Here is a 12,477-nt window from a genome sequence, read left to right as displayed (position 1 = left end):
GGGAGAAGATTTCAAAAATGTATGTGGGAGACCAAGGAGTGGCCATGTGGGGGAGCGCCTACCCCTCCCCACAGAAAGCTGGCAGAAAGATCCCAGCCCAGGGCCTTAGCATGCAAGTGTTTAGCCCCACTCCCCAACTCTTGAACAGCCCTCCCAGTTTGGAAAGCTTGTCCTGAACCTTCTACCAGCCGTTCCCCCTAGTGGCCAGAAAAGCAACTTCTGTATACCATGGAATATTACTTAGCCATAAAAAATGATGAACTGATATCTTTTGTAACAACATGGATGGAATTAGAGATCATCCTCCTAAGTGGAATATTGCAAGAATGGAAAAACAAACACTACAGGTACTCACTATTAAGTTGGAACTAAATGATCAACACTCATGTGTACATATAGTAGTAAAATTCAGTGGAAATCAAGCAGGTGGGATGTAGGGGGGATGGGTAAATTCATACCTAATGGATACAATGCACACTATCTGAGTGACGGACACACTTATAACTTTGATTCAAACTGTACAAAGGTAATTCATGTAACCAAAATGTTTGTACCCCTGTAATATTCTGAAAAAAAGAAAAAAAAAAGGCTGGGAGGGGTGGCTCACACCTGTAATCATAGTCCTCTAGGAGGCTGAGGCAGGAGGATCACTTGAGCTCAGGAGTTCGAGGCCAGACTAAGCAAGAGTGAGACCCCATCTCTACTAAAAAATAGAAAAATTAGCTAGGCACAGTGGCATGTGCCTGTCGTCAAACTACTTGGGAGGCTGAGGCAGGAGAATTGCTTGAGCTCAGTAGTTTGAGGTTGCGGTGAGCTATGATGATGTCACTGAACTCTACCTGGGGCTACAGAGAGGGAGACTCTGTCTTAAAAAAAAAAAAAAAAAAAGACTGAATTGTGGTTCTCAGCCATTTTTCGTTGCTAGACACTTGAGAGATCCAGTTTTCTTTCTTCCTGGCACAGTAGTTAAGTCCCTATGCCTCGGTTTGCCAGTGAAGACGCGCTCCCGGGAGGGGAATTACCTGCGTTATCTTGGCCCAGCATGTAGCAGGAAGTGAGGATATTAAGGCAGAGTCACATACCTGAGACAGGGGCTTGTCTGTCTTGATTATCACCATAGCTCTATCACTCAGAGCAAAGCCTGAATACTAAGCACTCAAGAATATATTATATAGTTTCAAATAGCTAGGTGGAGAATATTGAATGTTCCCAACAGTAAGAAATGATAAATGTTTGAGATGATGGATATACTAATTACCTCGATCTGATCATTATAAATTATATGTATCTAAACATCACTATGTAACTCATGAATATGTACAATTGTTATTTGTCAATTAAAAATTTTAAATGTGAGTGAAAGTGACAAAAAAATGTTGTTGAACCATTGAATGACTTGAACAAACACAGTTTATACATGCCTCCCTCCTTCCTGCTGAGAGATTCAATGAGCTAGATATTCAGGTGCTAATATTATATGCATATATTAAGCACCAGAACTCTAGTTCCCTTTTTTTTTTTTTTTTGAGACAGAGTCTCACTCTGTTGCCCAGGCTAGAGTGCTGTGGCATCAGCCTAGCTCACAGCAACCTCAAACTCCTGGGCTCAAGCAATCCTACTGCCTCAGCCTCCCGAGTAGCTAGGACTACAGGCATGTACAACCATGCCTGGTTAATTTTTTCTGCATATTTTTAGTTGTCCAGCTAATTTCTTTCTATTTTTAGTAGAGACGGGGTCTCACTCTTGCTCAGGCTGGTCTCAAACTCCTGACCTCTAGCGATTCTCCCTCCTTGGCCTCCCAGAGTGCTAGGATTACAGGCATGAGCCACCATGCTCAGCCAAAATTCCAATTTCCTGATGAGAGAATATAGTTTTTTTTCCCTCAGAATCATGAAAACACTTCACAAGGCAATATATTTTTATCTGGGTAAGTAAACAGAAACAAAGTTGAGGAATGTCAGGATTAAAAATGTTATCTCTATTTCTGCAAGTAATGTGGTTATTCCAAAAATGAATATTCCTGCTCTGAGGAGTCCTTAATATCATTGCATCAGAGATTTTACTTAATTTAAACTTAAAATAAAATGTAGTTTATGAAAATAATGTATTGAAAAATGGCACCTTTTTTAGCCATTAAAGAACAGGTATTAATTTAGAAATACTCTTAATAGACCAAAATAATTAGGTTTAGACTTACAGGTTTTCAGAGAGACAAATATTTTAACTTAGCTGTTAGACCAGACACATTTAAATAAATAGAGGCCAGGGAAAAATCCATTACAGTTCTTTTCAGAAGAGAAACCCAGATCTATCTTCTTTCCTCTGCCCTCAGCCCTGGAGAGCTGGCCAGTTTGAACTATGTTAGTCCAGCTTCTTTGCCTTCTGGTTTCTCGCTGTATATAGCTCATAGGAGGCAGGAGATGGGAGGGTGGAAAGAGAGGCTGGGATATTTATTTCCCTGCGTCCCTCAGTGCTGAATCACGGTTTGGTAGGGGTTATTTCTCCCTAATAAGTACCATTTGGGCAACCCTCACTCCAATGTAACCGAGCTTTGTGCACACTTAGGGAGGCTGCATGACACTCCTTGAGTGCATTTTTGACTGCCTTATGTTTATTTAAATATGTTTCACTGATCTGTATTCAGTTTAACCATATCTATTCAACTCATGCTAGAATGAAGTTTAGTCTTTGGCCAGTTGCAGGGAATTAGACTCAATGCATATGTCTTTTGTTTTCCAGTGGAATTTTCATATTCTCAAAAAAAGTACTCAAATATTTGAGATCTTTTTCCATTCTAATTAAAATGTTAGGAACTAAACACATTCTGCACAGGTGTTTGGAACAGGAGGCTGGAAGAAGGCATCAGTGAAGTTTCAGTTTGGCATTCTGTTATAGCACGATAGCATGTTCCTCTGCTAAATTAAAAAAAAAAAAAACTACGGGTTCCCCCCAAGATACACTAATCTGTATCATTTCACACCTGTAGACCTGTTTCAATCACTTATCAAGGTCATTCTCCCAGATTTTATTCTTTCAAAACAGAAAATGACTTTAAAGAGAAGGACTGCATCTACTGTGCTGGAAGTTGGGGGCTTTCATTCCTCAGGCACCCACTATTCATGAACTGAAAGCCTCCTGCCTCCTCTTAATCACGTCTGCATCTCTTGTTCCCATCTGAAAGGGCACCAGAAAGATCTGAGCCTGACTGTAACGGCTTAGCAGATAAAATAAATTGGAGCCCAGGGAAATGAGCTTCTCAACTACTGCTTGGTCAAATCAGAAAGAAAATTAGTCTCGATGCTAATGATGATGTGTGCGCAGCATGCCACGTGGCACACGATCAACCCACGCTGAGATGAGAGAAAGGCAGGAGCTATTAACAATTTTAAAGCCAAACTGGGGAAACTGCAACCCAGAAAGTTAGCCACACGACTGATAATTAAATACTCTGCTAAGTCATTTCTCCCCCCAGGTTAATTTTTAAATCATTACTGAAAACTAAGAAAAGACGTATTTTTTATCTTGGTTGAATTACATGACTTATTTCATAAGATTTTCACAATTAGGACTTCTTTTGCAGACCTTGTTTCCTTTCTCTTTGTACTTCCCAAGCACTTGAAGGAGGAATTTTTAATGCTTGTTTCCTTCCACCACTGTTTAACACTACATCTGGGCATTCTGTTTGCTACTCTTTACACACACAGGCAAGACCCAATGCATTTCAACCTGCAATTAACCTCAAGAAAAGTCCTATTTTTCTCAGCTCTTCTCATTTTTTTTTTTTTTTTGGCTTCCACTTTAAATGGCAACACCAGCAGCACCAGAAACCACAGCCCTGGGGTCACACACTGGGACTGTGCTAAGTGTTGCTATATTACTTCAATGGCTTTCAATTTCTGTTCTTTCAGTGCAATCTCATCCCAAAGCTCAATATTCAAAACAGAGACAAGTGGAAGCACAAGTCTCTTTGGACCATTTTGACAATGGTTGCTTTATCTCATTTAATTCTCAAATGATGCTGTGCGTTATTGACTATTACTATCTCTATTTTAACTGAGCCTTGGAGAGCTTTAGGAACTTGCTCAAGGACATACAGCAGTAGGACAGCAGAGCCAAAACTGCATTTATTCAATCAATACGTCATTTGTGCACATCTCTCATGTGCCAGACACTACTCTAGGCACTTGACATACATAGGTGAACAAACAGGCAGAGTTCCCAGCCCCATGTGGACTTTGTATTCTAACCTAGCAGATTTGAATGCAGGTGTCTAATTCTAAAATGGTATAGACTTAACTAGACACTATGACAGCTTTATGACGATTCTTTGATTTTGTTTCTATTAAACTCTTTTTCGTTACATGACCAACAGTGGTGCAACTCTACTCCCTTATAAAATATCCTTATCTGGATGATTCTTTAGGACCTTAAATTTATATAGAGTCGTGTGTCACTTAAAGATGGGGACATGTTCTTAGACATAAATCGTTAGGTGAATTTGTTGTTGTATGAACATCATAGGGTATATTACACAGACCTAGATATTTACTTCCTACCATACACTTAGGCTATATAATATGGCCCACTGCTCCTAAGCTACAAACCTGTGCAGTACTTAACTGTCCTGAACACTGTAGGCAATTGTAACACAATGGTAGGTATTTGCATATCTAAATGTATCTAACATAGAAAAGATACAGTAAAAACATGGTATTATAATCTTATGGGACCACTGTCACCTATGCAGTCCATCATGTACTGAAATGTCATTAAGTGATGTATGAGTATATTAGAAAATCAACACCTTCCTGCCTTAAGCTGTCCAACAATAGCCAGCAACTGCTAACACTCTTGTCGTGCTTGGAATCTCACAAGACATTTATGTATATTCTCTCATTTATTTCTCTTAACTATTCCACAAGTTACAACTAGGTCAAGAATTGTGATCCTGTCATATGGCTCATAAAAAGGCAAAGTTATCCACGGTGAGTGTGCATCTCAGTCCCCCATCTGAGGAGTGCCAAATGTGTTCATTTATTTTCTTTAAATAAATTTGATTTAACATTGAATCCCACGTACTGCTCAGCTAATGGCAGATACAACCACAGTCATTTCTGGGGCTTCCTTCCAAAAGCCTTGCCAAGATAACTTATTATTCCATTTGATTTGATTCTTTTAGTTCTAGCAGTTCAGGGCCATGTTTGGTGAATGGGAAATCACTGCTGGGCGTGGGAAACACAGTCACCCCTTCTACAGTCTTGCCACCAACCTGGGCACTGCCCATAGAAAGACGTGGGCCCCAGGAGGCTTTGTAAGCCCCAGACGTTTATTTCTTCCAAGGTCATCTGAAATTGCTCTTCTGTTTTTCCCTCAGTCGCCTGGTCACATTTTCTCTCCTCTCACCCTCCAGGAAACACGGAGCGATCTCCTTAATGGCCTGAGCTTTGGAAACAAACCTAGGAGGGAAGTGTCTTGTAGGTAACTCATCTTCATTGCCTTCTATGTGCTCCCTGAAGGCGAGGAAGCTTAGAGTCAAATATTGGCTACAGAATATTTACTGGGGAGAAATAGATAACTTATTAACAATATATGAAAAAGTCTTCTGAGGCATGGCTCACACCTACTATTTATTATGATGAGCCAGAAATTATGAGAAACTCATTACATATCTAACCTCATTCAATCCTCTAATGAGGTGAGGCCTGTTGTTATCCCCATTCTGCAGGTGAGGAAACTGAGGCTCTGAAGTTTGTGCAACTTTCCCAACACAGCTGGAAAGTGGCAGAACTGAGATTTGCTGTGGCACTGGCCTCAGAGCTAGACTCCCTCACTGCTGTGTTCTTTCCACCCACTTACCTTCCTTGTTAATGCCACTGCCCATTTTCTAACCATTGGTGACCTACTGTTGGCCTCCCATCCTCTTCCATTGCTTACAACCACCGTCACGGGATTAAAAGACTCTTCTATCCAACAACTGTTCTGGGCTTCCTTTAAATGCTGATCAAGTTGTTCTGCTGTATTCATGCAGTGTTTTACTGTTTCACTCCTACTTTCCTTTCCTCAAGTCCAGGTGACTCTCTGATTGCATCTCTCTGTGTCACCACAAGTGTTTCTCATATTTCAGTGTGCAAGAAGATGGTTTTGTTTCCTTATAGATATTTATTCAAAATATACCTTAACAAGACCTAGTCTTAGATGTTGGGATTCGGTGGACCCAGGGAGAGTTCTGGGGCTCACTTTTAACAATAAATTCAGATAACTCAGGCAACTCTGGTGTGTTTGGTTTATGGTCCATACTTTGAGCATCACTGCTCTATGTACTATCCTTTCTCTATGTCATTTGTTAATATTCACTGAAGTCAATGCTTGTTTGGTTGGTTACAAGGAAGAGAAACTCTCCCAGGGCCATTCAAATATGAAGGGAATTTACCAAAAGAAGGGGAAGGTAGTATTACAAAAAGGGATACAGCCAGGCCACTTGAGAACTGGAAATTGTCAAAGAGCTATTCTATTTTGCTCCCTTGAAGGCTCCATGGACTTTTGTCTCCTTCATTCTTTAGGGAATGCCTGGGAGTATATTTGCTCTATCTCATCTCTGCAGATCAGCTCCGTCCTACTTGCCCATGGCCGTAGCTTGAGAAGCCTGAAGTGAGCCCCTATACTCACTAACTAAAATCACTGTTATTTCTTACTTAAATATCTCAAACAAGAATCTGACTGCCTCAGTTTAACAGTACACAGAGCATTTGCCATTGATCAAGTGGCCATCCTGGTGCCATCATTTGAGGGTGTGTTGGCAAGTGGAGGAGTTTGTGGCCCTGTGATACACACGTGCCGGGTAAGCCTGCCACTGAGTCAGGAGTTAAAAGCATGAGGGAAGCTTCCTAAGACGACAGCTGTGGGTGGGGATGAAATCCCAACCATGATTCCTACAATATCACCACCACTGTTGACAAAATCTCCTTAAGATTTTGTTTATCTTGTCTGTTCTTAACTTAACTGCTCCTAGTTCTCTGCAGCTGTTCCCTACTAAATCTGGGGCCCCGTCCAAATAGAAGCAAATCCCACGATGTAAGAAGGCCACCAAGAAAGTAAGACAAAGAGCTGGAGGACAGTGATTTCCTATTGACATAAATATCGTAAGAACTTAATATTACAATTCAATATTATAATTCAATTTTGTCCTCATGTTTTAGTTCACCCATCTGAAAGATGTGGCCCATGTGATGTGATCTCCTTTCATATTCTTTTTGTTATTGTTCCTTTTCTACCCCAGCTAATGTTATTTCTACTCAACTGAGTTAAATTCAGTATCCATTGATCAGATGGAATAATGTGCTTAAATTAAGTAAATTTCAACCAAAGACAGATTTCCTAAGATGTCATTGTTAAGAAGAATTTTAAATGAAAGGAGACAAGGTAGCATGGTAACATACATACACAAGTTAATTTTAAAAGAAATCACCTCATAGCCAAGTAAATGTCCATTGCTCAACTTCCAAGGAATGGTGTTCCATGAAACTTCAATTTCTGAGGAAGACAGGCTGTTTGCAGAGACCTGAGAGGGGGCCACGGTAGGCTCTGTTTGGAAACAGAAATTGAAATATAATGATAATTTTGGCAGTTGATTTTTAAAAATCTATTAAAATTCTTATTTTTTAAAAAAGCATTTTAACACATTTGAAAATTTTATAAAATATTAGAAAGCATGCACCATGTCTTGAAAATATATACAATGGTCCGTTTCCACTACCTAGGAAGAGATGGCCAATCAGCCACAGGCTTTTCCTTGCTAAATAGCTGCAGCAACCTGTGCTTTCCTCCCTGTACCTCTTTCTTGGTATCTTCCTTTTCTCCCCTTCATTCCCTTTGTTCCCTCCACCTTGTCTTTATTTCTCTCCCCTCCACTTTAAACCTGCTGCTTAGAAACTCCTATCCCATAAACACTGCTTATTTTTTGTTTTGCCAAACAAAGGTCAAAGTCAAGTAAAGTTTGTTTACTCAGTAAGTATTGAGTGAGTGCGTTTTTCAGCGTAGGCCCACAGAAGGGACAAACTCAAAGGAGATGGGTGGCATGCTCTTCTGAAGGAGCAGGGAGACATGCACGTGGTTTATACAGTAAGACCCCCTCTGTAGTAAACACTCTTGGGGTTCTCTGGGGATAACAGTGATTCTCCCCTCTCAGAACGCAGCTCTGAGCAGGAATTTCCCCATGCCCAATATCCATTTCTGTGTTAAATGATCCTGCTCCCTGGCCACGGCTGACTGATGCTGAGATCAATTCTTGGTCCAGGGCTGGGCCTATTAGATGTTCCCTACTGAGAATTTGAAACTTGGTTTGGAGAGAGGAGGAGTACTTGGGGCCAATCGATCTAGGGCGGGTGCTCTGCAGGAGCAGACCATTTTCTGAGGCCCCAGAGCTGCCCTGATTCAGGTTCTCCAGGAGGTTTGCTATTTAACCCTTTCCTTGACTGAATGAGATGTCCTAGTATATTACCAATAAATCTTTTGCTTTTTTCTTAGGATGGCTGACTCTGCTTCTGGTGTTTGAACAGAAAGACCTTTAACTAATTCATCAGTAGGGGCAAGAATGGTAACAGGAGAAGGAAAGTGAAGGAGGTGAGAATGGGTAAGAGGCCGTGGCTGTCCCTCTCTTCCAGCTGCCAGCCCCCAGGTCCTGGATGCATGGGGTAGGCAGTGTCTGAAAACTCCCTGGGCAAAGCCATCACTTCTCACCCCTGACCTGCCCCTGTAATCCCTGAAAGCTTCTGGAAATGGGGTGTGTCTATGAATTTAAGACGATTTCTTTTGCAAAGACTTGTACCATACCCGTTTTTCATCCCTCTCAGAACTCAAGTAAAATGAGAAGACAATAATAAAGGTGAGGATCTTAAGAAAAACTGACTGTACTTATTTTTAGGAATGACAACTCTTGAGCATGTTTTGCAATTTACTGTCAGGTCTGGAGGGTAGGGGGGCACTGTGAGATTATATTTAATGAGTTCAGAGTGGGTAAGTGCAAAGACCCTTGGTTAAAATACTAGTTCTACCACATACTATTAGGATTTGGGCATATTTATTAATCTCTTTCTCAAAGTTTCCATTTTATCATTTGTAAATGGGAAATAATACCAGTACCTCTACTTCATTTGTCATTTGAAAATTCAAATTAGGTAATGTCTGGCAGATGGTAAGCATTCAATACATGCTAGCGCCTGCCATTGTTAACAGTGAGAACTACATGAGATAGCCAATATTCAGTTGTCAATAATCTAAAAAAAAATGACAATTTAGTATGATTCTCCTAACTGAACTATTATTTTCTAAAATAGTCTTGAGAAAAAAATGTATGTATTTCAATATCTGGGGCAGGTACAAAGGAAAGGCAGAGGAATGGAATGGGTCCAAAGTGAAGCATGTATGATCTACACCAGTTGGAATTCATAGCCTTCAAACCTGCACATTCTGCATCTGGAATGTTATAATTCTGGTCCTCACTCTCCATCTACTAACGTTCTTTCTTAGTCATAGGAACCACTGTAAAACTTAGGACTAGGGTAACTCCAAGGGAGCATATTATTTTTACTGCCAAGGGAAGGCCGAGCTGTTCCCTGCTTTACAAGCTGGAATGCAGGGTGTATGCTGCATAAACAGATTTTTAACTAATTATTATATCCTCTAAGTATCCATTAAGTCTTTTTTTATTTCCAAAGATTTATGGGTTACAAGTGTTTTCTGTTACATGGATGAATTGTATCATGCTGAAGTCAGGGTTTCACCCATCACTAGAATAGTGTACACTGTACTTGACAGGTAGATTTCTATCTCTCACCCCCATCCTACCCTCCCCCTTCTTAGTTTTCAATGTCCATTACACCACTTTATGACCATACATATCTTTTGTTTAGTTCCCACTCATAAGTGAGAACATGTGGTATCTGTTTTTCCATTCCTGAGATACCTCACTTAGGATAATGGTCTCCAGTTCCATCCAAGTTGCTGTAAAAGACATTATTTCATCCCTTTTTATGGCTGAGTAATAATCCATGGGGTACATACACCGCATTTTCTTTATACACTCAGCAGTTGATGGACACTTAGATTGGTTCCACATCTTTGCAATTACAAATTGTGCTGCGATAAACATTCAGGTTCAGGTGGCTTTTTAATAAAGTGACTTCCTTTCCTTTGGGTAAATACCCAGTAGATATAATGGCAGGTCTATTTCTGGGAATGTAAACTAGTACAACTGCTATGGAAACCATTAGGCCTTATACTTCATGTCAGTTATGGGTGATCTCTACGACCTGCACTGGGAAGTTGTAGTTCTACAACTTTGGTCACTGTTCTTTTGGAAAAATATATCTAAAGTCACAAAGAACGTCCAAATCAGTTTTTGGAAATTCTTGGAACTTCCAAACCAAATGGTTTATTAGGATGGATCTGATACATAATCATGGTTTCCATACCTTCTTCTGCAGAGAACACGGTTGTCACTGGGCTAAATGGTCCTTCACCTTTGTTATTGTAAACACCCACTTTAACTTCATATGGTGAAAATGGCACGATGCTTTCATTCCTAAAGACATATCTTGGGGCATCAGGGGATGTCACCACTGTCTGGATCCAGGTGGTAACCCCAAGAGGGCGGAAAGCAACAACATACCCAAAACCTTCACCATTCTGTAGTTCTTCAGGGACTGGCTATAAAGGAAAAACATATTGAATCACCCTTCCATGTGAGGGCAAGGCAAGAATGAATGGAACTATAATCCACACTCATTCATAAAAGTCACCAAATAATAACTGATATTATATTAAGCAGTTGAATAAAAAAAGAGAAAAACATCAGTGGGAGACTCATGTCAGCTGCTTTTAAACAGACAGAGGTGCCTTTCATAGCCATCCAGATAATGGACTGTAATTTTCCTTGTTTATTCAGATATCTTAGCATCTTATGGCCCAAGTCAGAGTTTATAGTAATAAGATATACTTTCAGTTGAAAATATCTGATCTCTTAAATCAAACAAAAATGATCTAATTCTTAATGCTGACTTTATGGAAAGAAACACTGATGTGATGAGTAAGTACAAAGGGGTCAAACTAAAAAGAAGGGAATTAAATACTAACTTCCTAATGAATTAAACGTAAAGCTGTACTCCAGTCATGTTAGAAATTTTTAGTGATACTCCATCACAATCTCTTGATGTTTCATTTTTCCATCCACTTCTTCAAATAATACCGTAATTCTAGTACCTTCTGACTTTAAACCTGTTAACTAAACTTTGTAAAATTTGTAAGATTATGACATAAAGCAAGGGCTGAGAGAACGGCCAGGAAAGAAACTGAGACGCAAGCACCTGCCGGGGTAAGTGGCATCCCCTGTTTGGTGGTGCAGGGCTGCTCGGAGAGCTGTGAGGGCAGCTCGAGACAAAACAGCCTGGACATGCCCCTCGTCCCTGTGTTGACCAGCCAGGAGACCCTGAGCAATTATGTATTACCTCTGAGTCTTAGTATTTCCATCAATAAAATGTTGCAAGGATGAAATGAGGAAAATATATGGTAAATGCTAGGAACAATGGTTGGCACAGAGAAAGCATCAAAAAATACTGGCTATAAGTACTACCACCAGCACCGCCCAGGAGGCCGTAATGATCATGGGAATAGCAACATCCTGATGGGGCAGGGGCTGCCCAGACACTTACATCCCAGGTTATCACTAGTTCAGACCGGCTTCCACCTCCTCCATTGACTTCAGAAGGAGGCACTTCTGGAACTGCGTGGGTCAGAGAGACAGAGACGAAACCATATGTGCATTTAGTAATACTCATCTGGAAGAAGACTCCATGATGCTTATTTTTAATATTTAAAATAATTTCATCACTGACACATTATATATCCATATATGTGTGTTTATGTGTGTATATATATATATACACATATATGTTACATATATGTATATACATCTTTGATGAGGTCATAAGGTAATTTATATTTGCAGGAAATTCTGAAAGATTCAACCTCTCTCCAACAGAAAAATGTGTCCCATTTGGAAGATCCTTTTCAAACAGTATGAAAATTAATAAAATAAGGAAAAGTGATTCACCAGGGATGATGGGAAATCAATCTAGCATGAACATTTAACTTGTGACTATTTCAAGGAAAGATATAATTCTCAGAACAGCATTGCTTTACATAAGAATGACCCAGACTTGAGCCCTTGAATCTCGTTATGAGGCATTCTTTAGAAACCTCCCATGGGCATCAGATTTCTCACTTACACTGAGAGCTTTAGGAATTGGAAACTCCATGACATGAGTAGAATGTAAGTTTCGGGAAGGATAGTCTTTGTTGTGTCCACAACTGCACTTGCAATATCTAGAAGGTGCTGAGCACGTGGTAGATACTCCCCAAATATGTGTAGTGTGAACTTATGACCAGAGGACCAAGGCAGGCACAGCCCCCCTACGTCTCATA

The 12,477-nt window shown here is 40.2% G+C and overlaps 1 protein-coding gene across 1 annotated transcript in view; it reads right to left on the bottom strand.

The window, feature by feature from the left end:
- The window catches only part of CNTN3 (contactin 3), a 239,404-nt gene that overhangs the window by 18,820 nt on the left and 208,107 nt on the right, over positions 1 to 12,477 (bottom strand). The window contains exons 16-18 of the mRNA XM_045529894.1: positions 11,706 to 11,776; positions 10,470 to 10,704; positions 7,466 to 7,581 (exon numbers count right to left, since the gene is read on the bottom strand). Coding sequence (XP_045385850.1) covers positions 7,466 to 7,581; positions 10,470 to 10,704; positions 11,706 to 11,776 — 422 coding nt within the window. The remainder of the gene's footprint in view (positions 1 to 7,465; positions 7,582 to 10,469; positions 10,705 to 11,705; positions 11,777 to 12,477) is intronic.

This window comes from Lemur catta, chromosome 18 (genome assembly GCF_020740605.2).
Source record: "Lemur catta isolate mLemCat1 chromosome 18, mLemCat1.pri, whole genome shotgun sequence".
Taxonomy (NCBI): Eukaryota; Metazoa; Chordata; class Mammalia; order Primates; family Lemuridae; genus Lemur; species Lemur catta.
Note: the sequence above shows the minus strand (reverse complement) of the source record. Positions and strands in the feature narration are given on the sequence as shown.